The following is a 22,601-nucleotide window of genomic DNA, read 5'->3' on the forward strand; positions in this document are numbered from 1 at the left end:
TTTTTAAAAATATACTTTATATAATAAGATATTAAAATTAGAGATAACAACAGAAACTAAAATAAAGAAAAATTAAACTCAATTTAAAAAATAAGAAAAAAACAAAGATTTATTTCAATAATAAGGAAATGGATTTTGCACCCAAAAAAAAGAAAATGAATTAAGGTCATCTAAAAAAGAAACTAGAATGCCCTAATATAAATGGTGTTATTGAGTCCATAGTCTCAAAGATCTCGCCAACATATCTATGCGACTTTTCTTCTTCACTCTTTCCCTTGTTTTGGCTGTTGATAATCGTCTCCTCTGACGATTATCAAAATTTGTTGATCGATGGATGACGACTATATGATGTTAGATGATGATTACGGCGAGGAAGAGGATGAGAATTACTCGGAAGATGATAATTACAGCGAGGCAGAAGTCGATTTGCAACCCGTGACCTCGACAAAATCTACTAGCCAGGTGATAAAAAAGGAATCTCTAGTAGCAGCACAAAAAGAAATTCTGGTTAGGGTTATGGAATTGTTATCGGTTAAGGAGAACCAAGCTAGGACTCTTCTTATTTATTACCAATGGAACGTTGAGAAGTTGTTCTCTGTGTTTGCTGATCAAGGCAAAGATCGTATGTTTTCTTGTGCTGGTCTTACTGTTTTTGTTCCTTCTTTAGTTACTTCGAAGAAGACTATGAAATGTGATGTCTGCATGGAAGATGATTTACCAAGTAATGTGATGACGAGAATGGAATGTGGTCATAGGTTTTGCAATGATTGTTGGATAGGGCATTTTACTGTGAAGATTAATGAAGGTGAAAGCAAGAGGATTCTATGTATGGCTCATGAATGCAAAGCGATTTGCGATGAAGATGTTGTTAGGAAGCTAGTTAGTCCTGAATTAGCTGACAGGTATGATCGTTTCCTTATTGAATCTTATGTGGAAGATAACAATATGGTGAAGTGGTGTCCAAGTAAACCGCATTGCGGGAGTGCGATACGGAAAATCGAAGATGGTCATGACGTCGTTGAGGTTGGATGTTCATGTGGACTTCAGTTCTGTTTCAGTTGTTTGAGTGAGTCTCACTCTCCTTGCTCTTGTTTGATGTGGAAGCTATGGAAAAAGAAGTGTGAAGACGAGTCTGAGACGGTTAATTGGATAACCGTTAACACAAAGCTGTGTCCCAAATGTAGCAAACCTATTCAAAAGAGAGACGGTTGCAATCTCATGACTTGTAAGTGTGGGCAGCATTTTTGCTGGCTGTGTGGTCAAGCTACTGGAAGAGATCATACTTATACTAGTATTGCCGGTCATAGTTGTGGTCGGTACAAAGATGAAAAAGTGAGGCAATTGGAGAGAGCTCAAAGGGATTTAGACAGGTATACACATTACCATTACCGCTACAAAGCACATATCGATTCATTAAAGCTAGAGGATAAACTTAGGAAGAGTATCCTTGAGAAGGCAGTATCAAATTCTGAAACCAAGGATCAAAAGGTGTTTAAAGAATACAGCTGGGTTACAGATGCAGTCAACCGGTTATTCATATCGCGGCGGATTCTTTCGCAATCGTATCCTTTCGCGTTCTATATGTTCGGTGAAGAGCTGTTCAAAGATGAGATGAGTGAAAAAGAGAGAGAGATAAAGAAGAATCTGTTTGAAGATCAGCAGCAGCAACTTGAAGGTAATGTTGAGAAACTTTCCAAGATTTTAGAAGAGCCTTTTGATGAGTATGATCATGAAAAAGTTGTGGAGATGATGAGACACCTCACCAATTTGACTGCTGTGGTTGATAACCTCTGCAAGGAAATGTATGAGTGCATTGAGAATGAGTTATTAGGTCCAATACAATTTGGAAACCACAACATTGCACCTTACAGATCAAAGGGAATAGAACAAGCAACTGAGTTTTGTGCTGAATCTTCTGATTGTGGTTCAAGCGGATCTTCGTAGAATAAGAAGTTACTTCAATTATCTTTGTTTAACTATCTTTTTTATTTCATAGACATATGATGCAGCGTAGAATAGAAATGGTTCTTGGTTGTTATGGTTGGTTCTTGGTTGTCTATTCTTAATGCGAATTGTTTTCTGATTAGTTCATAAAAAGTCACATATCCCTCTAGCTCATACTATGTTAGAAAGGCGCACATGGCGGGTACGTACGAGAGAGCATTCAAATGCTGATAAAGAGCTGGAATGTTATATGAGTCATTGCTAAGGAGGACTAGGTCATCTGTCGAAAACTGCTCGCAGGACGACTCAGCTTGTCTCTTAATAGTAGAACTGATGTTCACGAGTTGCTTGGTGATAGCTAGGAGGATGCAAAACTATATATGACAACTCACTGTCAAATACTTTACCTAGTTTATTTCCTAGCATCATTCTTGCAAGACAAGTTCACATTATGATATCGAGATTCGGATTTGGATTATTTAAAAAATAAAAATAAAATTAAATAGTATGATAAAATTATATTAAAAGTTTTTAAAAATAAAATCTGCTGCGTTATAAAAATGATATTTACAATTTACATATTAAAAAGCTTTACTATTAAGTAATTATGTTATATATATACTGTATATTCTTTATTTTTATAATAAGATACTTATTAAAGAAAAAGTTTATTATTATTTTTCATGTTTACATTTTTTAGTAGAAGAAAAATATAAAAATATGTAAAAATATTAAAAATTACAGATAATAGTAGAAATCTAAAATAAGGAAATCATAAATTCAATAGGAAAAAAAGAGAATTTACTTCAAATAAAAATAAGAAAATAGTTAATTTCATCTTAAAAAATCAACAATTACCTACAACAATTCTCTCTATACATCTCGCCAGTGTATGAAACTTGTCGTCTCAACTTCAACAAAACATACGCTCTTGAGAGTCTCTTAATTGTTTTGATCGATGGATGACGAATATATGAGCCTCGAGGAGGAGGAAGATAATTGTTACCCCTCTGAATTTGATGATCATGATCAGATGTGTTCCAACGCGGAAGAGTCCGATTTGCAACACTCGAGAGAACCAACGAGCCAGGTTATCACGAAGGAAGCACTTGTAGCAGCACAGAAGGAAGTTTTGGTTTAAGGTTATGGAATTTTTATCGGTTACGGAGAACCAAGCAAGGACTCTTCTTATTCAGTATCAATGGAACGTTGATAAGTTGTTTTCTGTGTATACTGATCAAGGCAAAGATGTTTTGTTCTCTCGTGCTGGTCTTACTGTTTTTGACCCTTCTTTAGTTAATACGAAGAGGAAGAAGAAGGAGAAGACAAGGAAGAGGAAGAAGGAGGAGAAGACGAGGAAGAGGAAGAAGGAGGAGAAGACGAGGAAGCGGAAGAAGGAGGAGAAGACGAGGAAGCGGAAGAAGGAGTTGAAGACGAGGAAGAGGAAGAAGACGAAAAAGACGATGAAGTGTGATATCTGCATGGAAGAGGATTTATCAAAATATGCCATGACAAGAATGGAGTGTGGTCATAGGTTTTGCAATGATTGTTGGAAGGAACATTTTACCGTGAGGATTAATGAAGGTGAGGGCAAAAGGATTAGATGTATGGCCTATAAATGCAACACAATTTGCGACGAAGAAGGCAACTAGTTAGCACGGAGTTAGCTGAGAAGTTTGATCGTTTCCTTATTGAATCTTATGTGGAAGATAACAATATGGTGAAGTGGTGTCCAAGCACACCGCATTGCGGGAATGCGATACGAAATATCAAAGATGATGGCGATGTTGATGAGGTGGAATGTTCATGTGGACTTCAGTTCTGTTTCAGTTGTTTAAGTGAGTCTCACTCTCCTTGCTCTTGTTTGATGTGGAAGCTATGGAAAAAGAAATGTGAAGACGAGTCTGAGACGGTTAATTGGATGACCGTTAACACGAAGCTGTGTCCCAAATGTAGCAAACCTATTCAAAAGAGAGATGGTTGCAATCACATGACTTGTAAGTGTGGGCAGCATTTTTGCTGGCTGTGTGGTCAAGCTACTGGAAGAGATCATTCTTATTCGAGTATTGCCGGTCATAGTTGTGGTCGGTACAAAGAAGAAAAAGTGAGGCAATTGGAGAGAGCCCAAAGGGATTTAGACAGGTATACACATTACCATTACCGCTACAAAGCACATATCGATTCATTAAAGCTAGAGGACAAACTTAAGAAGAGTATCCTGAAGAAGGCAGTGTTAAATTCTGAAACCAAGGATCAAAAGGTGTTTAAAGAATACAGTTGGATTATAGATGCAGTCAACCGGTTATTCAGATCAAGAAGAATTCTTTCGTATTCTTATCCTTTCGTGTTCTACATGTTTGGCAAAGAGTTGTTCAAAGATGATATGAGCGATGAAGAGAGAAATATAAAGAAGAATCTGTTTGAAGATCAGCAGCAACAACTTGAAGGTAATGTTGAGAGACTTTCCAAGATATTAGAAGAGCCTTTTGATGAGTATGATCATGAAAAAGTTGTGGAGATGATGAGACACCTCACCAATTTGACTGCTGTGGTTGATAACCTCTGCAAGGAAATGTATGAGTGCATTGAGAATGAGTTATTAGGTCCACTCATATCTGGAATCCACAACATTGCACCTTACAGATCAAAGGGAATAGAACAAGCTGCTGAGTTTTCTGCTTCTTCCGCTTGTGGTTCAAGCTGAATTTTGTCGAATTATTTTTATTATTTATCTTGTTTTACTAGTTTTTGTTTTATAAACAGATGATTGATGCAGTAGAAAAATATTTTGGTTTTTCCCCGTTAAGGTTGTCTTTTCTTAATGCGATTGGTTTTTGATAGTTTATTTTTCTGATTAGTGACTGCATGAAGAAAGTAAATAAACAGCATGCAGTTCTTGTTTTGAAGAAACTAATTATTGTCCTAATTATCATTTATCGTTACCACTATCATTAGTAATTACCATGTGCTCTCTAGGAGCCTAGAGACTCACCACCAACAATGAGTTTTGTTTTGTGGCATGTATATGAGAAAGTCACAGAAAAGAGAAGATGCTTTTAAATCCAAGAAAAGAATCAGAGACATTGGACTTACCTGCAAGTGTCGAGCAGAATCCTTTAGTCTGCTCTAAGCTCGTGTCACTTCTCTTTACCATCGAGATATCAAAGGACAGAATTTCTGAAGGTGCATCAGATGTGATCCTTGGAATTTTAGTAGCAGGGCTAACCAATAATCCATATGTTCTATACGGGCTTATCTCTGCGTTTCTTCCTTCTTGAGAAGAAATGGTTATAGGATTCTCGATTTTCGATGTGGCGAGTGCCGGAGAATTCTTGGACCTTTTCCTTATGTAGTTAAATATTGTTTCATCTGAGAATGGTCTTTCTGTTTCTGCCAGATTCATGGGAGGCAACAGATAGACTTTAAGCAAAGGTGTATAAAAGCAAAAGAGAACTTCATTATGAATGAAGAAGATTAACGCACCAGTTTTCTCTGCAAAGCTTGCATAACCCGGGCTAGTAATTTGCTGTGCGCTTTGTTTGATGTCTTTAGTATTTGTAGGTAAGTCAAACACAGAATCATACTGAAATAGAGGATCCAGTTCAGGAGAATTATTCTCCACTAAGCTTTTCCTTTTCAGAATTGATTTTCCTGATGCTGGAGAGGAGGTTGGATTCAAAGGGTTCAATGAAGGAAAACACTTAGCTTTTTCACGTATGTGGTCAAAGACTGTATGTTCATTGATAATGACACAGTCATCTTCTTCCATTGTCACATAGGGCTCTTTCTCTGCAAAGAATTTTGGGTTTAGAAAAATGGTGAATGGAATACAAAGGACATAAAAGAAAAAGCTTGTGACAGATTTAAATTTTTATTGAGCATCTATAACCTTCTTCTGAATCATCATCGATGAGCTTGAAACTAGGCCTGAAGAAGGAAATTGAGCAGTTAAAAGAAAGTTGTAATCATGAGACATTTTCTGAGTAAGAAAGTATTTAAAATGAACTCACATATCATCTTTTTTATCCTTTCGGTTTGAAGGTCCAGATGTAACTGGGTTGTCATCATCTGCTATGCAGGCACTTGCCATAGGAGGATAATACTGAGGCATCCTGTTTTCGCTTTTGTAATTTACTTTGTTGTTGTTTGCCTTCTTCAGTAGAAGTGTTTCGTGGAGGTCAATACCAACTACAATAACAAAAGCCCAGAAGTAAATACACTTTGGTTAGTTACTTTCTGTTTCATTCTCTCACTTACTACATGGTCATCAAGTTTTGCAACCAAACCAGAGGAGTTATTTAGAGGACTTAACTGTATTCTTCAAAGATGAGATCAGCCTTCACAGTCACCTTTGTTTGTTGATGAGGCCTTTCCAAGAGTACGGTTACGCTATAGGGACTAGAGGAAGGCAACAAAGAAGGAATGAAGTATTGCAAATCTTAAATAAAGTTAGACGAAGATTTGCATCGGGATCACAATGATGATAAAGTGACCGACAGGTCAACATACCTGGAGAAGTCCTCCATTCTGCTGCCATTAAAATACCACTGATTAGTTACATTTACTTGAATCTCTTAAAGAGGAGGATTATGTGAAACACAGGAATGTTTTAATAGAAGAATTTTTGGTTTATCGTTGGTTAGTGCTCATCACCTTATTTTCTCATGAAAGTGGATAAGATTCTCTTCCTCTGAACCAACAATCTGCCAGAAAAGGATACAGATTAATAGCTTATCTAGTAGTTATCTTTTGTTCATGAGCGAATCACAAGACTATGTATAGAAGTGGAGATGCAGGTACAACATCTTCAGTAGAGTTAGAGTATAAATGCAGAAAGTTGAGGCAACTAACCAAGTCAGCGTAGTGGCGTTTTGTGGATTGGAGAGGTTGTGATACCCGTGACAATGTGACTGCTAGTTTAGATATCCCTTGCTTCTGACAGTCCACTTCCTCGACCTTGATTTCAACTTTTGGAGGTAGTGATGATAGAGACTCCTTGATGGTATTTCCGAAAGGATATTTTCGGCCGGTAACAATCTCTATCCTTCGCGGATCAGCTTCTGCAAGAGCTTCAAATGACCTGACTCCCATCGAATGAAGTGCCTAGGAAAAGAATGTATTCAGGCAAAAGGTACCAAGAAACAAAAACCACTGAATCATCTGGAAAAGGTAAGGTGCAGAGAACGAGCTTAAACAGAGATTAAACCTTAGCTGTAACCATTCCAATGCCAGGCAATTGTTTCAGCAAATATGGACTGTCGTCCCAGAGCTTTTGATAGAGTGATTTTGCAAGAAGAGTTGAGCTAAGAGTTCCTTTATAATTCTTTTTGTATATAAAGTACTCTTTCATGCATCTGGCTATTCTGGATCCGTTCGAGCAAATAGAGTTAGCATCCTGAGACAAAAGTTCAAATGTTCATATGCAGAGCTAAGAAGTAACCGTGATCAAGTGATAGGAGTCATGAATATAATACTGATGGACCTGAGTCATGGATAAATCATGGACTGAAGGATCCCCAGTCAACCAATCATTTGCAAGCACAAAGAGTTTCTCTTCTCTGGTTTGGATACGTTTTTTCCGCTTTCCTTTATTATCGTTGATGTGGAATCTGAGCCGCCCTTCTTTATCTGCATTTACATCATTTAAGGTCTTCTTCTCATTGCGTCTGAGCTGTATCCCTTCATTTTTCAAGATAAACATAAATTAGTATATCCGTCAAGTAACAACGAGTTATGTACCAAAGCAGATTTGACATACAAGATATCTCTTCAGCATGACATACAATATGAAGAGCCTCATCCAAGCTATAGCTCGTTGGCGTATTAATAATGTACTTCATTGTTTCAAACTTTAGATAATACTTTGTCATCAGCCTTCCGGGCTCTACACAAAAGAACGAGAGTGCATTATAATTTGAAACTGAAGATATGAAATCATAAATCTCAATACCTTCTGGTTTCAAAACAAAACCGTCTGTGTCAGTCCAGATCATCTGATATTGTGAAAGCTCATTGATCTTCTGAAGGCAAAGCTCTGGTAGGACATAGGACACATGAGAACTCCAAGAAGGAAAAATGAGTAAACTAACTAAGTTAGTAGGCACCTTGCAAATGCTTCTCTACCCGATCTTTAGGAATTCCTTTTTTAATAGCATAATTCTCCGGATTCTGTCCATACAAACTTCCAAGTTAGCTATACTATTTATGATAATAAAGAAGTTCTCCGACAAATCATTGAGAGACATATGAACGTACCTTTTTCATTCTGACATACAGGTATGAGCACTTCATCCACTCAATTGCCCGTGTAATGTCAGAGATAGTAAGTTGCACTATTTCTGCGGTTAGGTGCTCTATTAAGCATGGCAGCAATCTGGAACAAAATAAATAGAAGAATATTTCTTGAAGCCAACATAGCTTTTAAAAGAATGTTAAAGAAAGCAAAGGGTTCCAAAAAAAGAAGTTTATTGGGCAATACTTACTGTGACTCAACAACTTCGCATCCATTCAAGAGATTCTCATATAGATGGACCTGTAATCGTTTATAAATTACAATCAGAGAACATAAGAGAAAAGTAAAATTAAAGTAAGATATTTAGCCACATAGAAAAGTTTCAGTAAATAACCGTCTCTCTTCTCGTCATAATAATAACCATTCCCGTGTCATCAAATGGAGGCCGACCAGCCCTGCCAGACATCTAGAAAAGAAAGATTACTTATCCTGCTAGAAATATATTTAAAGCACATTCCAGTTGATTGTGCAGATAATCAGACTGCAATATAACATTTAGGATACACATGCTCGAATAATTTACCTGTAGTAGAGTGGAACGATCATATTCCATGTAGTGACCTTTTTCCTTGTTGCTAAAAGGAAAAGAAATGTCAGTATATTACTGGAAATTAACTGAAATTCCAATAAATACTTAATGGGCATATCTACTCAAAGACGTACAAATGTTGAGTTGATTTAATGACCACTGTATGTGCAGGCAGGTTGATTCCATGGGCAAGAGTGTTGGTCGTGCAGATAACTTGGATATCTCCATTCAGGAAGAGCCCTTCTACGAGGCTGCGGTCCTTTTGGCAAAGTCCACCATTGTGATAACCAACTAATTGGGACATTTTGGTAACTATTCATCTTGCAGACAATGCTGAAGCAAATGTACAATCAACAAACTTAGAAGAGTGAAACAGACCATACCGCCTTGGAGGATATATGATTGCATTTGTTTGTCACTGCACATCGGCGAAGCCTCCCTTAATCGTTCCAGTTGTTCTCTGCTTTTAATAAATGGATTTGAGTAACCATAGGTCATTGCAGTCTGAGCTAGCTTTTGTGCAGCCTCTTGAGCGCCTTTTCGTGTCGAGCAGAAAACTAAGGCAGATTTTCCTTTTGAGTATTGCATTAAAATGTCTGAAAATTCATAGATTTTTTCTCAGCAAATTATTATAAGTTACAACCTAATCAAGACAGCAACAAAAGGAAGAATATAATGATAAGAGCAGCTTACCATAAATATAGTTTTGGAGGCGCTGGATATGAGAAAATAAAGAAAGGAAAACAAGAATTAATCTAGTTTCTGTCGTGAAATATTTGAGTAATTGAAAAAGGAGACAAGAGAGGTTACGGCTATCTAAATCCAAGATGCAGAAACTGTATACCTTTTCAAAGAGGAAGTCATTCTTGGCAGCAGCATAACCTGTACAAAAAAGACAGTTAACATTTTCCTCCAATTCATAAAAACAGGAAAGTCATCAACAGCTAAATTCATCATCTTAACATTTAACCAAACAAATAAAATGACTTTTGAGATGAGACCGGTACCAAAAACTTTCGTTGTCAACTTAACAGGTCTCATTTCTTCGCCAAACCTGTAAAACATGGGAAGGTAAACAATGATGAAACTGAAAAAAATTACCCACATAAGGACATAGTTCTGTGAAAAGCAATCCATAAGTTACCTCTTAATTCCTGCAGTAGGAACCTTGAGCCATTCAGCTGCAATAGATGAACAAGTATTACAACGTTAGTTGTGTTGAAGCAAGTTTGTTTATTTTTTTACTTCGAAGCAAAGTTAACAAAGCAAAAAGAGTCATACAATCTGCAGAGTATGACTAGAATTGTGAGCTACATCTTACCTAGATCTTCAATGTTTGGGATAGTAGCTGAGACAGCCAGAAGACGCACAGAGGCTAAAGTACTTGACCTTAGTTCATGATTGCTAGAAAGAATCTTTAATCTACTGACTATTGCCTCAAGAGCAGCTCCACGCGGATCATTCAGTAGGTGAACTTCATCAATGAGCACAAGCGCAATATCGCTGAAGAAACCTAATCCTCCACTGGTAACACGATAACGGCTTACTGCATCAAATTTCTGCAGGAAACATGTAAACTACAATGATCCACTAAGGAGATACAAGCATGTAGTTCGTGTAAACACAGAATGAAATAGCAGATATTGCTTGTGTTCTGGCTAGAATCATAAGGGGGATCAGAAGCAGTAAACAAGTTCCAAACAGTAAATACAGACAACAAAGTGAATTTGATATCTAACCTCAGGTGTGGTCAAGATAATATCTGCGTCTTGTATATTCTTAGTGCTGTAGGTTTCATTATCACCTGTCAGCTCCAAACAACTGATTCCCCATGAATTGAACTTTTGATTCCAATCACGCAGCTTCTCCTGAACTAAAGCCTTAGACGGAGATATGTAAACCTTGACACCAAAGGTAGAAGAAACCCCAAAATAGACTTATAAACAGCTGCAGTCCAATATTGGTTATTGTAAAACGAAGGCATCAAGCCGAGATTCAGAAAAGTGCTCAAAAGCTTACTGTTTTAAGAGCTCCTTTAGCATGGAGAAAACTTCCTTCCTTAGAGATGGACTTTGAGAAGAGCCTCAAAATGCAAAGCTCAAAAAGTACAGTTTTACCACTTCCCGTTGGCGCAGAAATAATCATGTTGATATCGGAGTGAAAGCAAAGCGGAAAGCACTCGCTCTGCAGCGAGTTAAAGTATCTAAACAAAAACGATCCAGAAGCAACACAAAGCAAAGTTTAGATTCACAAACAGTTATATCAAAGGACCAAAGAAAAGAAAATCATCATCATATTCCATAACATGTATGCAACCATTCCTTTAGAGTTAAACCAGCAGTAGATCAACAACACGATAATGACCAAAAGATGAAAACAAAATCTCAAGTTTAAAGAGATATATTACCTGAAACTGAAAGCTGAACGGAAATTTCCAGGCAAATCTGAGACAGATTTGAGCGTGTGTGTATCCATGACCAATGCTAATTTGAGGATTTCTACAGATTCCAATAGCGTGAAAATCAGAATCCTAAATCTCCGATAGCAATCACTTCATAAATCTATCCGTACATCAGAAACATCATTAACATAAATCCAATCCGACATCTGCTCCGATCACCAATTGAAATCTCAATTTCGCCAAGTTTAAACTGAGAAAGATATTACGCTAGCGAAATTTCAGAGAAACGTGTGAGGAAGTTACGGAACATTGAACAAGTCGGAACTCACAAAGTACTCCATTAAAACCGATCACGAATCAAGCAAAATTGAACAGAGAAACAAAAATCTCACCGTTAAATCACCATGAAAAGCTTGCGCGAGACCAAACTTGAAGAGCAACGATCTCTTAGAGAGATGAAGATACAAGTGAGAGAGCGGAATTCAAATTCAAGGGCCGTTGTTGTGAAGAAGAGCAAGCTAAAATTACTAGTTAATGGCCGAAAACGCTGCGTCCCATATAAGAAAACATCACGCAGTTTTGATCTATTTCAAAACTAAAGATCCCGAAACACAAAACGTCACGCAGTTTGGATCTCTCCGAAAATTTAAAAATCCCAAAAACAAAAAACGCCACGCACTTTTGGTCATGTAATACAAAACAAAAGGGAACAAGTTTTTTGGCGGTAGCCAATACTTTGCAAATTACAGAATGATAAAAAAATTTAGATCTGTTTTAATCCGGTTTTTGCTTCAGATTCTTTTGTTTTTCATAACTTTCATTTCTAAATAACTGCATTCAAAGTAAATCCTAATTCACTGATAAATGATTGATACAACTTTAGTTTCAACTAGTGGACCATTGGAGGAAGAACGGCAAGGTTGTTCTCTAAGGCTCCAAGGTCAGAGAGCCAGAGTTAGAAACACCAATTGTTTGCTATGTGTTAATCAGTTCCTATCATCTGTTACGTTGAGCCATTTGAACCTCATTCTGGCCAATGGGGTTATCGAGGGTACTAGGATGGAGGATCATGAAATGTTCCAAGAATTGACCCCAAGTCACAAGAGTTTCCCAGCTTTCTTATATCAAAAGACACAAACTCTCACATCTCTTTATCTCTTTATTACTTTTACAAAATCTTACTTATTTTATAGGTTGGATGGTTGCTCAATACAGTCAAAGCAAAGAAACAATAATGCCAATCCATTATCACTAACAAAACAGTTGGTTTTAATTTAAGTGCCATGATTAAAAACAGCAACGTACAAAAACAAAGAGTACTTCTCATTGATCAGGAGCTTTGTTTCGATCTCTTCATAAGCTCTATGAACTCTCTAAATGCTGCATTCATAAGCAAAAAAATAATCACATTAATCTTCTGGTTTTTCAGTACGACTGAAGCATAAGTGTCTTTCACCAAGTGACTGGAATAAAGAGGACAGTTACCGTTATCAGAGTCGTGAGGTCCAGGGGAGGCTTCAGGGTGGTACTGGAGTGACATAACATTCATTTCCGGGAAAGATAGACCCGCACAGCTTCCATCATTGAGATTGACATGTGTTACTTCTACGCCTCCGGGAAGTGAAGCTGGATCAACCGCATAGTTGTGATTCTGCCAAGAATTACAGAAAAAAAGACAATGATACACCATATTTAGATTTTGTCAAGCTTGTAACAATGTTCCTAGCACAGTCGTTTTATCAGATAATTATCCGAACTTTGAATGTGGAAGTTCAAATCCTTAGTTGGTAGTATGCTTGGAATTAAATGGAACATTTTGAGGTTGGGTATTGGTACCTGAGCACTGATCTCCACCTGACCAGTTCTGTTGTTACGAACTGGGTGGTTTCCTCCATGATGACCAAACTTCATCTTGAAGGTTTTACCCCCCAAAGCTTGACCAAGCAACTGATGGCCCATACAGATTCCGTAAACAGGGACTTTACCGAGAAGCTCTTTAACTGTCTCAACAGCATATGGCACAGCAGAAGGGTCTCCAGGACCGTTGCTGAACAAAATCCCATCTGGATTCATTTTCAGCGCCTCGGCAGCTGGAAATGTGGACGGAACAACAGTGATTTGACATCCGTAAGATGAAAGGCGTCTTAGGATGTTTTGCTTGATTCCAAAATCGTAAGCAATAACCTTTGAATTCAAGAGACAAAGTATAGAAAGAGAGAGTAAGAAAAGTATAGAAAGAGAGAGTAAAAAGCATCGATAAGAGCAAAAGTAGAGAAGTAATACTCACTTTGTAGGATTTCCCATCTCGTGAATTCGTGTTGAAATCCCATTCAGCGTTTGTTTTGTCAACCCATTCATAGGGAGATTTACATGAAACATCACTTATTAGATCAATACCTACAAAGATTCAAAGATTCAAAAAAGCAGACAGAAGGAGTTCAATATTCCAAGTGTTATATTATAATTGCCAAAAACAGGAAATGGCAGGAGAAATCTGACCTACGATATCCCATGAACGAGACATTTGCAGAAGTTCATCATCTGTTTTGGACTGTTCTGTGCTCAACACCCCGATAAGACTACCATCTTCTCTTAACCGACGGGTTATTGCTCGAGTGTCAAGATCATCTGATAGTGTTTACAAAAACATCCCAAAATAGAGTAATCAGAGATGTTTTCAAATGCAACTTTATCTCATGCACAATCTAAATAGTATGTTGAATACAAGGAACTTACAAACTCCCATGATGTCCCTTTCGGTTAGATAATCAGCAAGTGTCTTCGTGCATCTCCAGTTTGAGGTACTGAACATTTCACAATTCAAGAAGTCAGGGACATTAAAATGGAGGATAATGGAAAGACACATCAAGGAAAATGCTTACCTAATGCTTAGGTTTCTTATCACCAAACCAGTAAGAAAGCATTGCCCAGATTCTTCATCATCTACAACAAACATTTACAAATGTAATAAGAAACATTGAGAACATAAGTTCCTAGTGTATACGAAAGTTTCGAAACTGCCACTTACCAGGATTGACACCAGTATTACCAATTTGTGGGTTTGTCATTAGCACAAACTGCCCAGCATAACTAGGATCAGTTAAAATTTCTTGATACCTTCCAAAAACAAACAAAATCTAAGATTCAGTAAGCTAAAATCAACAATCTTTGAGGTGATATAATGAAATCAAAGAACAAAACATACCCTGTCAAGGAAGTGTTAAACACCAATTCAGCAATACGGGTTCCAGGAGCACCAAAAGACTTAGCAGGCCAGATAGAACCATCTTCTAACACAAGCCTAGCATTGTACGAAGTCCAAGGTTTCTCCACAACACCTACGATGTGCAAAAATCAAAACTTTCACTAAAAGGTTTTGGCACTAATTCTTAAGACAGAGACTTTCTCGATCAAACGAAAAATCCAAGCTTTACCCTTTATTCAAGAACTAAAACCCAATGGAGACAATACACAATTTCATCAATTTTGAAACGGAAATGAAGGCAAAATTTACCAGAAGTGGGAAAAGTGAGTGGAGAAGTGGAGCAACGGATGACAGAAACCCTAAATCCACCGCCGCGACGGTCGAAGGAAGGCTGGGAAGATAAGCTCGTAGGCAAAACAAAGCCTAGAGTCCTTGTTGCCATGGCCATGTTGTTTTCTCTGGAGGAAGAAGAAGATCGAAGAAGAAAACGGCGTCAAGGTTTTTTAGGGTTGGTGGGTCGATAGCTCTTTTTTTGAAATTAATTCGTTGTTATTATTACAGTATCTTGCTTTGACTTTTGTTGACTTTTTTCTCTAGTAAATTTGGTCACATAATCATAGTTTTGTTGCTAAATAAAAAGGGATGAAAATCATAGTTTTGTTTATTATAAAAATAGAATAAAGTATCGAATATATGTCTAAATTTAATATTTAAATAATTATATATATAAATAGATTTTATATAAATTCGAAATAGAATAAATATAAGGTTAAATAAAAGTAAAAAAATCATATATTTATATTTTAATAAGGTAAAAATGTTTTAGGATATTAGTAATTAAACGAGTTAAAGAAATATAAGATTTAAGATAGAATGTTGCTAGCATTCTATCTTGATTTTTTGAAGACTGATTTCAGTTAGAATTGTGGCAACAAATATGAAGATTCCAGTACTTAGGTCATATGGTAAAATCACGCGAATTCTTAAGTTTTACAAGATCGAATTCGGTGGTTCTCTTTGTAACTTGGCTTTCTTTGCTTAGAAGCGATCCAAACCTTTTTTAGTAGTAATGTTGTATTTATTTTTCTGTAGATTATTTTTATATGTATTTTGTAATCTTTGTAATTATGTTAAAAATTAAAATTGGTATAAAATTTAACTTTTTAACAAAAAAAAAAACAATCTGAAAAAAAAAGAAGAAGATAAAGTCGTCAAATTGGTATAAAATTTAACTTTTTAACGAAACAAGAATTTGAAAAAAAAGAAGAAGATAGAGTCGCTCTTGCAAGTGTAATGATAGACTCGTGTAGAGAAATTAGCGGGAACAGAAATATAAACGACGCATAATTAGAAAGTATAAATTAATTAATTTTGTGTCACATATGGGCCTTTTATAAATTAATATGGGCTTGCCCAATGAAAGACCATCTCTCTCACTCACACAACCACACTCGTAAAGATTGGTGTGATTAATAATGGCGCTTTCTCTCAGCCAGACTCGACCACCAAGCCTTAGCCATAGCCATACCCTTAGCGTCATCGTTCCTAAGAGAACGTTCGTTTCGATCCGATGCGGTCCACGAGACAACCGCGGACCACTTCTCAAAGGCCGAATCCTAAGCACCGAAGCAATCCAATCAATCCAATCTCTCAAACGAGCTCATCGAACCGGTGTCTCCCTCTCCCTTACCCTCCGTCCTCTCCGCCGTCTCATAAAATCCGATCTCATCTCCGTCCTCCGTGAGCTTCTCCGTCAAGACTATTGCACACTCGCTGTCCATGTACTCTCCACTCTCCGTACAGAGTATCCTCCTCTTGACCTTGTTCTATACGCAGACATTGTTAATGCTCTTACGAGGAATAAAGAGTTCGATGAGATAGATCGTCTTATTGGTGAAATTGATGGAATTGATCAAAGAAGTGATGATAAGGCTTTAGCTAAGTTGATTAGGGCTGTGGTTGGAGCTGAGAGGAGAGAGTCGGTGGTTAGGGTTTATACCTTGATGAGGGAAAGTGGTTGGGGGTCTGAGTCATGGGAGGCTGATGAGTATGTCGCTGAGGTTTTGAGTAAGGGTCTCTTGAGACTAGGAGAGCCAGACTTGGCTTCTCAAGTCTCACTCAAATCTTCAATTCTAAAACCTTGAATTTTCGGGTTTTCGGTTTGGTTTGGTTCGGTTTTTGATTAAGTTCATACACTTTTGGCAAAGATTGCACTATATTCTGTTGCTATGGTTAGTTCTTTCGATTTGGTTCGAGCTGAAATCAATTCGGGTAGCGAAAAATTTACGAAATGGTTCATTGCGATATGCGAATTGGATCGGAAGTAAATAGTTTATGCATTGAAATGTTGTGGCGTTTACAATGATCTGTTTTGAAGATTTTAGACATATGGGGTAAAAAATTGTTTCTTTGATTGTTGTAACCCTTGAGCACTGACTCTTACGGGGCAGAAACTCTTGGATTCGAAATGACTTCAAGAAATGAGTTTGTATTTGATTTTGACGATTAATGCAAAGAGGCCATAAGAAGGAAGATGCAGGAGTGCCACCAACAAATACCTGCAGATGCATGAATTAAAATATTAAGGATAGGCGTAATCATTCTAAGGAATGAAACATTATGATATAAACCAATCCTGACTAGTGTCTAGTATGTAAATGTTTTCAAGGCTTACCACACTGGAGCCATGTCTAATGACAGGTTGAGAAATGGATATGGCCACCTAAGTCAATCGAGGAATACAAGTGTAAGATTAATCAAGACGGTAAGTGTAACATACAAAAGATGACAGAGAAGAGTTTTACCCAACGGAGATAAACATGTGGAGAATCCACTGGAAAAGAACGAAACATCCTGTCCATAAGATGAAGTAAGAGAACCTGAACAATGGAAATTTCTGCAAAGCAACATCACAAAAAGACCTCAGGTTCAACACATTAATGAAAACGAAAACTCGTCGTAAATGCAGAGGAAAGAATTGTTTTACCAGACGGTTTAGAAACGTGTCAATAAGCAGCAAAACGAGGTTGCTTGTGTGCAAATTCACAGTCATCTGAAAACACAGAATTTTGACACTAGAGAAGTTGAGACTAAGTTCAAGAGGGTCAAGTGCAACGTAGAAAGTGCCATCAGCAGTGTACAAGCTTTAACTAATATACGGTAAATGGCGCGAAAACTTACGAAACTCATCTCATAGTCCTGTAAAGACAGAAACGGGAAAATCACGGTCCAATATATACTGTCTGTAAGCACAGCTGCTCCAGCACCCATCTGTTTTTCAACAAACCAAAACACACAAGTATCAGTGATCATATATACACTAATGAAACAAGAAATCTGAAAGTTGCAAACTATACATCATAATAACCAAAGGAATCTGTCTACCTGATATATAATCTGGAAGAGATGAACATATGACTTTAGTGCTTCCGAACCAGAAGTTTTTCTCTTCTCGAACGAAACCATGTTGTCACCATCTATAAGAGGCGAACGAAACCCGTTCTCTGCATCGATTCCTACTTGATCAGCGATAAGTCCAGTGTTCCCTTGCTTCTTGTATTGTAAACATCCATAAATTGAAAGCAATGATCCCATCTACACAACACACAAGTGACAACAAACATTCAAACAAACTTGACTATAACCATATACATATTCACAACATCAAAAATCAAAACATACCCCGAAGTAGATTGCTATCAAAGTGAATGTCCACCTACCAATCAAAACCTCAATCATATCAGTCTCAAAACATCAAAGATATTCCCTTTCCACACAATAAAGCAGAGATCTTTAAAGAGAACTTACTGAGTATAATAGTAGTAAATACGCCATCCACGATTAGCAAACCGGGCAATATTGTTAGCAAGAAGGAAACAAAACCCGAGAACCCGAAAACCCAACAACCAACCCGGATGGATTCGTTCAAAACAAGGTCTCCAAACATCATCAATGCACAAAACATCATTACCATTAAGTGATGGTTGAGTTTGAACTGAACTATCTTCATACTTCCATAAGACTAATAAAGAAACAATCATTGGAACTATTACCCATATAGCACATAGTAACACTCTCCAATTAAACCAGTAATCAAAGCTGGTGAATTCCAAAACATTCTCAAGATTCATTTTTTTTTTCTTGTTCTCTTGTTGATCCGTCTGAATATTCGGATCTTTTAGATCCGAAACTCAATGGGATCAACACCGGACTTGAAAACCCAGATCAAAAACTGTCTCTGCAGAGGAGTTAAAAGTAGCTTAATTGATTTACATATAGAGATATTAGTGTTAAGATTAAGTAGCTTTGATTCTTGATACTTACGTTATGTTAAGAGAAATGTAGAAGCTTGTCCTTGTTCTTGTTGTTGTGTGTGATGGAGAAGTCAAATTGAAACTTGGAAGGTGATGAGATATGAGATATGTATAAATCTGAAGAACAATCCAATGGCGGTGTCAGAGGCCCACTGGAATCGGAGAACACAGAGTGGAGACAAGGACAGGTGGGACCTTCTCCGTTTGTCCAACGCTTAGTTGCCAAACGACGTCGATTTGGTTTCGTGTGTATTTTACTTAAATAGGCCTAAATCACAAATCTCATATAAATGGAAAGATATCTACAAGCCCATTATTATTTTTAACTATTTGTAGTTAAGACTAAAATTGTTAAGTTTTTTTTCTTTTTTTGTTGGAGGAATTGCACAAAAAGAATAAGAAGTAATGGTTTATTGTATTTGGTTAAGATCTCAATTTTCTATGTAGTTAGTCAAAATATCATTAATGAATATAGATCCCAAAAGTTTTATGTATTTTTCTTTTAGTTATGTATGACTTTTCGAATGGTGATATACAAAACAAATGGAAAACCAAAATATAATGTATACAAAACTCTCATTACGTTTTTTTTTGTTTGTGTTTTGCCTAAAATTTCTGGTATTACAATACGACGGACCATATAGTCATTATGACGGTAAGGTAACAAATTCCAGAAAATTACAATACAACGGACCATACACATATTATCCCATATTACATCATACTAACCAGATATTTTGTAAACAACTAGTACTTTTTTTCTTTAGCATAGTCGATATAAAATTATTCTTTAGTGACTAAATGTACTTGTTGTGGACCTAATGGTCGTCTTCTCCTAACCGCAAACGCAATTACCATTCATATAGTATAACAGAAAATTTAACAATATATATAGATTCTTAATTAAAATGAAATTAGAGAATAACAAAAAAAAAATCTGATAAAGCAAGAAAACCTTCAATTTTTGTTTAGTCCAAAAGAAACCTTCAATTAAACCACAATATATATTACATGTCCAATTCTTCAATTAAAAGCACAAACATAATTTCATAAATAGCATAATTATATAGGTAGATATAATCAAGTTCGACTTGTTTATATTGCACGGTCTAAAGACGACCATGAGCAATCATCTCCAGCAAAGCAATCTCGTTCATCATAACTTCATCACATCCATGCATCACCATCCAGCTATCAGTCATCGGCTCATCAATCTCCATGGTCACACCACTTCCAGAACCAGACGCAGAACCAGAAGTAGACGCTGATCCGGAGGCCGACATAGCCGCCAATGACGGCATCTTGATCCTTCCATCTTCTAAACCCAAGTTATTCACACCATCCACAATATACTTACATTCACCCTCATCATACTCCGAGACCGCAACCATTACATTCTTACCTTTACCTCTCATGTTTCTTGGACCAATGTTTGCGTTTGCATTTGCGGTCATGAAAGGATCATCATTGTAGGTAACAGACCTAATGTAGTTCTGAAGAGTGTTGCTACCAAGTGAAAGGGAAATTTCATCTTTTCCTTTAGTCCTCCTCGAGTGTTGTCGACGTTTAGTCGCGTTCCAATGGTTCTTGATCGTATTTTCAGTGCGTCCCGGGAGTTTTCGAGCTATCTCAGCCCATCTGTTCCCAATCTCCTTATGGGCTTTTATCAGTATTATATCCTCTTCTTCAGTCCATCCATCTTTCTGTAACATACCACATAAAATATGCTTTATATGTAAATAATACATACAATATTAAACAAATATTTTTATTTTTTATATGTTTTTTTCTCTTTTATGTTTGTTGAATTATATGAGAGAATCCAAGTGACAATGACTTTAGTTTAAATGTCTTACCAATTGTGAAGTTTTGTCCGCAACAAGAAGACAAAATGCCTTAAAGAATTGTCATAGACATATATGTATATACAAACAAAAGTTTAAAGTATTCATGCATGAAATAAAACCGTATACATGTTGACAAGTGTGAAAAAAGTTTGTTAATATTCTCTTAGAAGATTCTCAATGTATCATGTAATGAATTTGAAAGTATCGAAGATGATATTTTGTTTTTGTTTCTCCTATGAAAATAAGAAAATGAAAATAAAATAAAATAAGAGACCTTGATATCGGGACGGAGATGGTTATGCCACCTTTCTCTGCACTGTTTTCCAACTCGTCCTTGAAGCATCTTAGCAATCTGAGACCATTTTTTAGTTCCGTGAAGGTCCACTAGCTGCACCAATAACCTAAATATAGGTAGAATCATTAGAAAATATTAATATTAAAAACAATATCATACTAGATTAAGAAAATTATTTATGAGAATTCCAAAAAATTAGATGTTGAATTTACTTGTCTTCTTCAGGAGTCCATTGTCCTTTGATGATGCTAGCTTTTTTTGTGGGTTTACATATCCTCCTCATCTGAAATCTCTTGTTCTTCTTCTTGATCTGCTCGGTCTTGATCATTACCTGGTTATTTTGACGTCGATTCATGATGGTGTCTTCGTTTGCGCTCAAGAGTGGTTTTGGCATATTGAATTGATTAGAGTCCGCCATGGCTTGATTGAGGGTTGACTCGGTTCCAAAGATGAATCCTTGGTTTTGATCGTTTTCCCACATAGTATTGTCATGTGAGACATGTGAAACGTTGGGTTCAATAGTTGGTGGGGTGGTATAGGCCATGCCAAAAAAAACATGGTCGTTGGATGTGCCATGAAAACATGCCTCGAAAGCTTCAGTGCATGGAGAAGGAGTGATGCCCCTAATGGTTTCTTTTGATGGTATTTCATATGTGTGAGGCTGCATATCAAAGTGATAGGGAACAATATTAAGATTTTGAGTAAAGTGATAGGATTGAGATCTTTAATGTGAGATTCTTGTGAAAAAAAGATCAGGATTAGAGTTTACCATCGATGGTTTGTGATGCACATTGTGTACACAAGAAAAATCATCGGTAAGAGATGGATGAAAATCTTTTAAAGTGGAGCTATCATCGTAGATAACGGCTGCGAGATACGGATAATGCATTTTGAACACTGACTCGAACTCCATATGATTATGATGGCAAAAAAAAAAAAATACAACGTTTAGAAGATGGAACTACCTAAACAAAAAAAAATTGAGTGAAGCATGAAACCCTAGATCTGAAAGAAGAATGAGTTGGTGATGAACACAGATACTTTTTTTTTTTTTTTGGTTTAAAGAACACAAGTCTTGAAAGAGAGCAATTTAACTTGACTGCAAAAAAGGATAACGAGGAAAGTAATTGATTAGTGAAATGAAATTCAAGCTTGAAGATGAATTTAAGGAAGAGGAAAAACAGGGAGAAGTAAAGGTAAGGGTAAAATATTAAGACTTTATAAACAAGAACAACTGTGAAGAGCGATGAGTTGGCAAAGATCTAACCTTTGATAACTTGGGTGAGTTAAAAAGTTACTTTAAAAACAAAATGATAGTCCAAGGGTAAATTGGTCACTAAAATTTGTCATGTAATAATCATGAAGTCGTTATAAGGTAGTTTGTATTGTTGCGGAAAATTCTCGGGCATATTTGTGACAAGTGTAAAACATGTAAGCATTATAATTTCTACTAGCCGTGTGATTATCTTTTTGGTGTTGCAATGTCAATCTAATGGTTCGTATCAGCATAGGGTCCACAAATTAGTTGGTCCCACAAGGTCCAACTCTAAAACATTGACCAAGAAATCTAAGATGATGAAAAGTATATATATAAATTAATGATACTACACATTTAGTTTAATTTATATCTTCACTTTTTAGCAATAGGTAGTTACTTTAAAAAAAATTAAAGTATTTAAAAATAAATATCATTTCTCTATAAATTTGGTTTGGTTTTTTGAAAATTTTAATTAATTAATGTATGTTGAGAAGAAAAAAATATCATATATTTCCAA

The 22,601-nt window shown here is 36.5% G+C and overlaps 7 protein-coding genes and 1 long non-coding RNA gene across 16 annotated transcripts; 3 read left to right on the forward strand and 5 right to left on the reverse strand.

Moving 5' to 3' along the window:
* The first annotated feature begins 232 nt into the window (after nt 1-232).
* Nucleotides 233-2,092, forward strand: ARI3 (RING/U-box superfamily protein). Its single transcript, NM_113687.3, has one exon. It carries the CDS (start codon nt 331-333, stop codon nt 1,942-1,944), a length of 1,614 nt encoding a protein of 537 aa, NP_189408.1. The 5' UTR covers nt 233-330; the 3' UTR covers nt 1,945-2,092.
* Nucleotides 2,093-2,902: 810 nt separating this feature from the next.
* ARI4 (IBR domain containing protein) lies at nt 2,903-4,648 on the forward strand (the record flags this gene model as incomplete). The annotated part of the gene is made up of 4 exons (NM_113688.1): nt 2,903-3,034; nt 3,087-3,213; nt 3,252-3,414; nt 3,589-4,648. 4 exons carry the CDS (start codon nt 2,903-2,905, stop codon nt 4,646-4,648), a joined length of 1,482 nt encoding a protein of 493 aa, NP_189409.1.
* Nucleotides 4,125-11,673, reverse strand: RCK (DNA helicase ROCK-N-ROLLERS). Of its 7 annotated transcripts, none has more exons than NM_001338907.1 (29): nt 11,559-11,658; nt 11,173-11,263; nt 10,785-10,968; nt 10,505-10,666; nt 10,087-10,324; nt 9,910-9,946; nt 9,773-9,819; nt 9,610-9,647; nt 9,459-9,480; nt 9,149-9,361; nt 8,900-9,056; nt 8,760-8,811; nt 8,571-8,642; nt 8,427-8,476; nt 8,200-8,317; nt 8,049-8,112; nt 7,895-7,978; nt 7,703-7,828; nt 7,427-7,623; nt 7,151-7,339; nt 6,796-7,047; nt 6,598-6,647; nt 6,454-6,471; nt 6,257-6,342; nt 5,955-6,132; nt 5,834-5,871; nt 5,428-5,733; nt 5,038-5,334; nt 4,125-4,506 (listed from the first exon to the last, which is right to left on the reverse strand). In NM_001338907.1, exons 2-29 carry the CDS (start codon nt 11,238-11,240, stop codon nt 4,418-4,420), a joined length of 3,432 nt encoding a protein of 1,143 aa, NP_001326064.1. In that variant the 5' UTR covers nt 11,241-11,263; nt 11,559-11,658; the 3' UTR covers nt 4,125-4,417. The 7 variants fall into 7 exon arrangements, with proteins under 7 accessions (NP_001326064.1, NP_001326062.1, NP_001326065.1 ...); NM_001338906.1 differs by having other exon boundaries at nt 11,173-11,326; NM_001338905.1 differs by having other exon boundaries at nt 11,173-11,416.
* Nucleotides 11,674-12,256: 583 nt separating this feature from the next.
* On the reverse strand, nt 12,257-14,962 carry CARA (carbamoyl phosphate synthetase A). 2 transcript variants are annotated; one of them, NM_113690.3, is made up of 10 exons: nt 14,681-14,962; nt 14,372-14,504; nt 14,195-14,283; nt 14,049-14,109; nt 13,903-13,970; nt 13,666-13,794; nt 13,454-13,563; nt 13,003-13,350; nt 12,652-12,817; nt 12,257-12,546 (listed from the first exon to the last, which is right to left on the reverse strand). In NM_113690.3, the coding sequence occupies exons 1-10, from the start codon at nt 14,817-14,819 to the stop codon at nt 12,497-12,499; spliced, it is 1,293 nt and encodes a 430-aa protein (NP_566824.1). In that variant the 5' UTR covers nt 14,820-14,962; the 3' UTR covers nt 12,257-12,496. The 2 variants fall into 2 exon arrangements, with proteins under 2 accessions (NP_566824.1, NP_001078218.1); NM_001084749.1 differs by lacking the exons at nt 13,903-13,970; nt 14,049-14,109 and having other exon boundaries at nt 12,296-12,546; nt 13,666-13,707; nt 14,681-14,893.
* A 686-nt stretch (nt 14,963-15,648) lies between these two features.
* AT3G05285 lies at nt 15,649-16,113 on the reverse strand. The gene has a single exon (NR_141165.1). It is a non-coding gene; the product is annotated as an other RNA (long non-coding RNA).
* Nucleotides 15,835-16,901, forward strand: EMB3123 (PPR containing protein). The gene has a single exon (NM_113691.2). It carries the CDS (start codon nt 15,847-15,849, stop codon nt 16,513-16,515), a length of 669 nt encoding a protein of 222 aa, NP_189412.1. The 5' UTR covers nt 15,835-15,846; the 3' UTR covers nt 16,516-16,901.
* Nucleotides 16,684-18,958, reverse strand: AT3G27770 (plant/protein). 2 transcript variants are annotated; one of them, NM_001084750.1, is made up of 10 exons: nt 18,695-18,785; nt 18,424-18,608; nt 18,179-18,307; nt 18,053-18,086; nt 17,756-17,965; nt 17,552-17,641; nt 17,358-17,423; nt 17,176-17,267; nt 17,046-17,093; nt 16,685-16,929 (listed from the first exon to the last, which is right to left on the reverse strand). In NM_001084750.1, exons 2-10 carry the CDS (start codon nt 18,486-18,488, stop codon nt 16,845-16,847), a joined length of 819 nt encoding a protein of 272 aa, NP_001078219.1. In that variant the 5' UTR covers nt 18,489-18,608; nt 18,695-18,785; the 3' UTR covers nt 16,685-16,844. The 2 variants fall into 2 exon arrangements, with proteins under 2 accessions (NP_566825.1, NP_001078219.1); NM_113692.4 differs by having other exon boundaries at nt 16,684-16,929; nt 18,179-18,608; nt 18,695-18,958.
* Nucleotides 18,959-19,629: 671 nt separating this feature from the next.
* On the reverse strand, nt 19,630-21,961 carry MYB118 (myb domain protein 118). Its single transcript, NM_113694.2, has 4 exons — nt 21,596-21,961; nt 21,039-21,487; nt 20,806-20,932; nt 19,630-20,387 (listed from the first exon to the last, which is right to left on the reverse strand). Exons 1-4 carry the CDS (start codon nt 21,737-21,739, stop codon nt 19,794-19,796), a joined length of 1,314 nt encoding a protein of 437 aa, NP_189416.2. The 5' UTR covers nt 21,740-21,961; the 3' UTR covers nt 19,630-19,793.
* Nucleotides 21,962-22,601: the final 640 nt, after the last annotated feature.

The sequence above is a fragment of the Arabidopsis thaliana genome, chromosome 3 (assembly GCF_000001735.4).
Source record: "Arabidopsis thaliana chromosome 3, partial sequence".
Taxonomy (NCBI): Eukaryota; Viridiplantae; Streptophyta; class Magnoliopsida; order Brassicales; family Brassicaceae; genus Arabidopsis; species Arabidopsis thaliana.

What these genes read in the sequence shown, in the direction of transcription:
- ARI3 (NM_113687.3), top strand. Translation starts at nt 331, where the DNA reads ATGGATGACGACTATATGATGTTAGATGATGATTACGGCGAGGAAGAG.
- RCK (NM_001338907.1), bottom strand. Translation starts at nt 11,240, where the DNA reads ATGGATACACACACGCTCAAATCTGTCTCAGATTTGCCTGGAAATTTC. An exon ending in ATCGTTCCACTCTACTACAG is followed by an intron (nt 8,643 to 8,759) that starts GTAAATTATTCG and finishes TTTCTTTTCTAG; the next exon opens with ATGTCTGGCAGGGCTGGTCG. An exon ending in CGATGATGATTCAGAAGAAG is followed by an intron (nt 5,734 to 5,833) that starts GTTATAGATGCT and finishes AATTCTTTGCAG; the next exon opens with AGAAAGAGCCCTATGTGACA.
- CARA (NM_113690.3), bottom strand. Translation starts at nt 14,819, where the DNA reads ATGGCCATGGCAACAAGGACTCTAGGCTTTGTTTTGCCTACGAGCTTA. An exon ending in ACTCACTTTTCCCACTTCTG is followed by an intron (nt 14,505 to 14,680) that starts GTAAATTTTGCC and finishes TGCACATCGTAG; the next exon opens with GTGTTGTGGAGAAACCTTGG. An exon ending in TAATACTGGTGTCAATCCTG is followed by an intron (nt 14,110 to 14,194) that starts GTAAGTGGCAGT and finishes TGTTTGTTGTAG; the next exon opens with ATGATGAAGAATCTGGGCAA.
- EMB3123 (NM_113691.2), top strand. Translation starts at nt 15,847, where the DNA reads ATGGCGCTTTCTCTCAGCCAGACTCGACCACCAAGCCTTAGCCATAGC.
- AT3G27770 (NM_113692.4), bottom strand. Translation starts at nt 18,501, where the DNA reads ATGAATCTTGAGAATGTTTTGGAATTCACCAGCTTTGATTACTGGTTT. An exon ending in CACATGTTTATCTCCGTTGG is followed by an intron (nt 17,094 to 17,175) that starts GTAAAACTCTTC and finishes CGATTGACTTAG; the next exon opens with GTGGCCATATCCATTTCTCA. An exon ending in TTAGACATGGCTCCAGTGTG is followed by an intron (nt 16,930 to 17,045) that starts GTAAGCCTTGAA and finishes ATGCATCTGCAG; the next exon opens with GTATTTGTTGGTGGCACTCC.
- MYB118 (NM_113694.2), bottom strand. Translation starts at nt 21,739, where the DNA reads ATGGAGTTCGAGTCAGTGTTCAAAATGCATTATCCGTATCTCGCAGCC. An exon ending in TGCATCACAAACCATCGATG is followed by an intron (nt 21,488 to 21,595) that starts GTAAACTCTAAT and finishes TTTGATATGCAG; the next exon opens with CCTCACACATATGAAATACC. An exon ending in ATCTCCGTCCCGATATCAAG is followed by an intron (nt 20,388 to 20,805) that starts GTCTCTTATTTT and finishes GGTATGTTACAG; the next exon opens with AAAGATGGATGGACTGAAGA.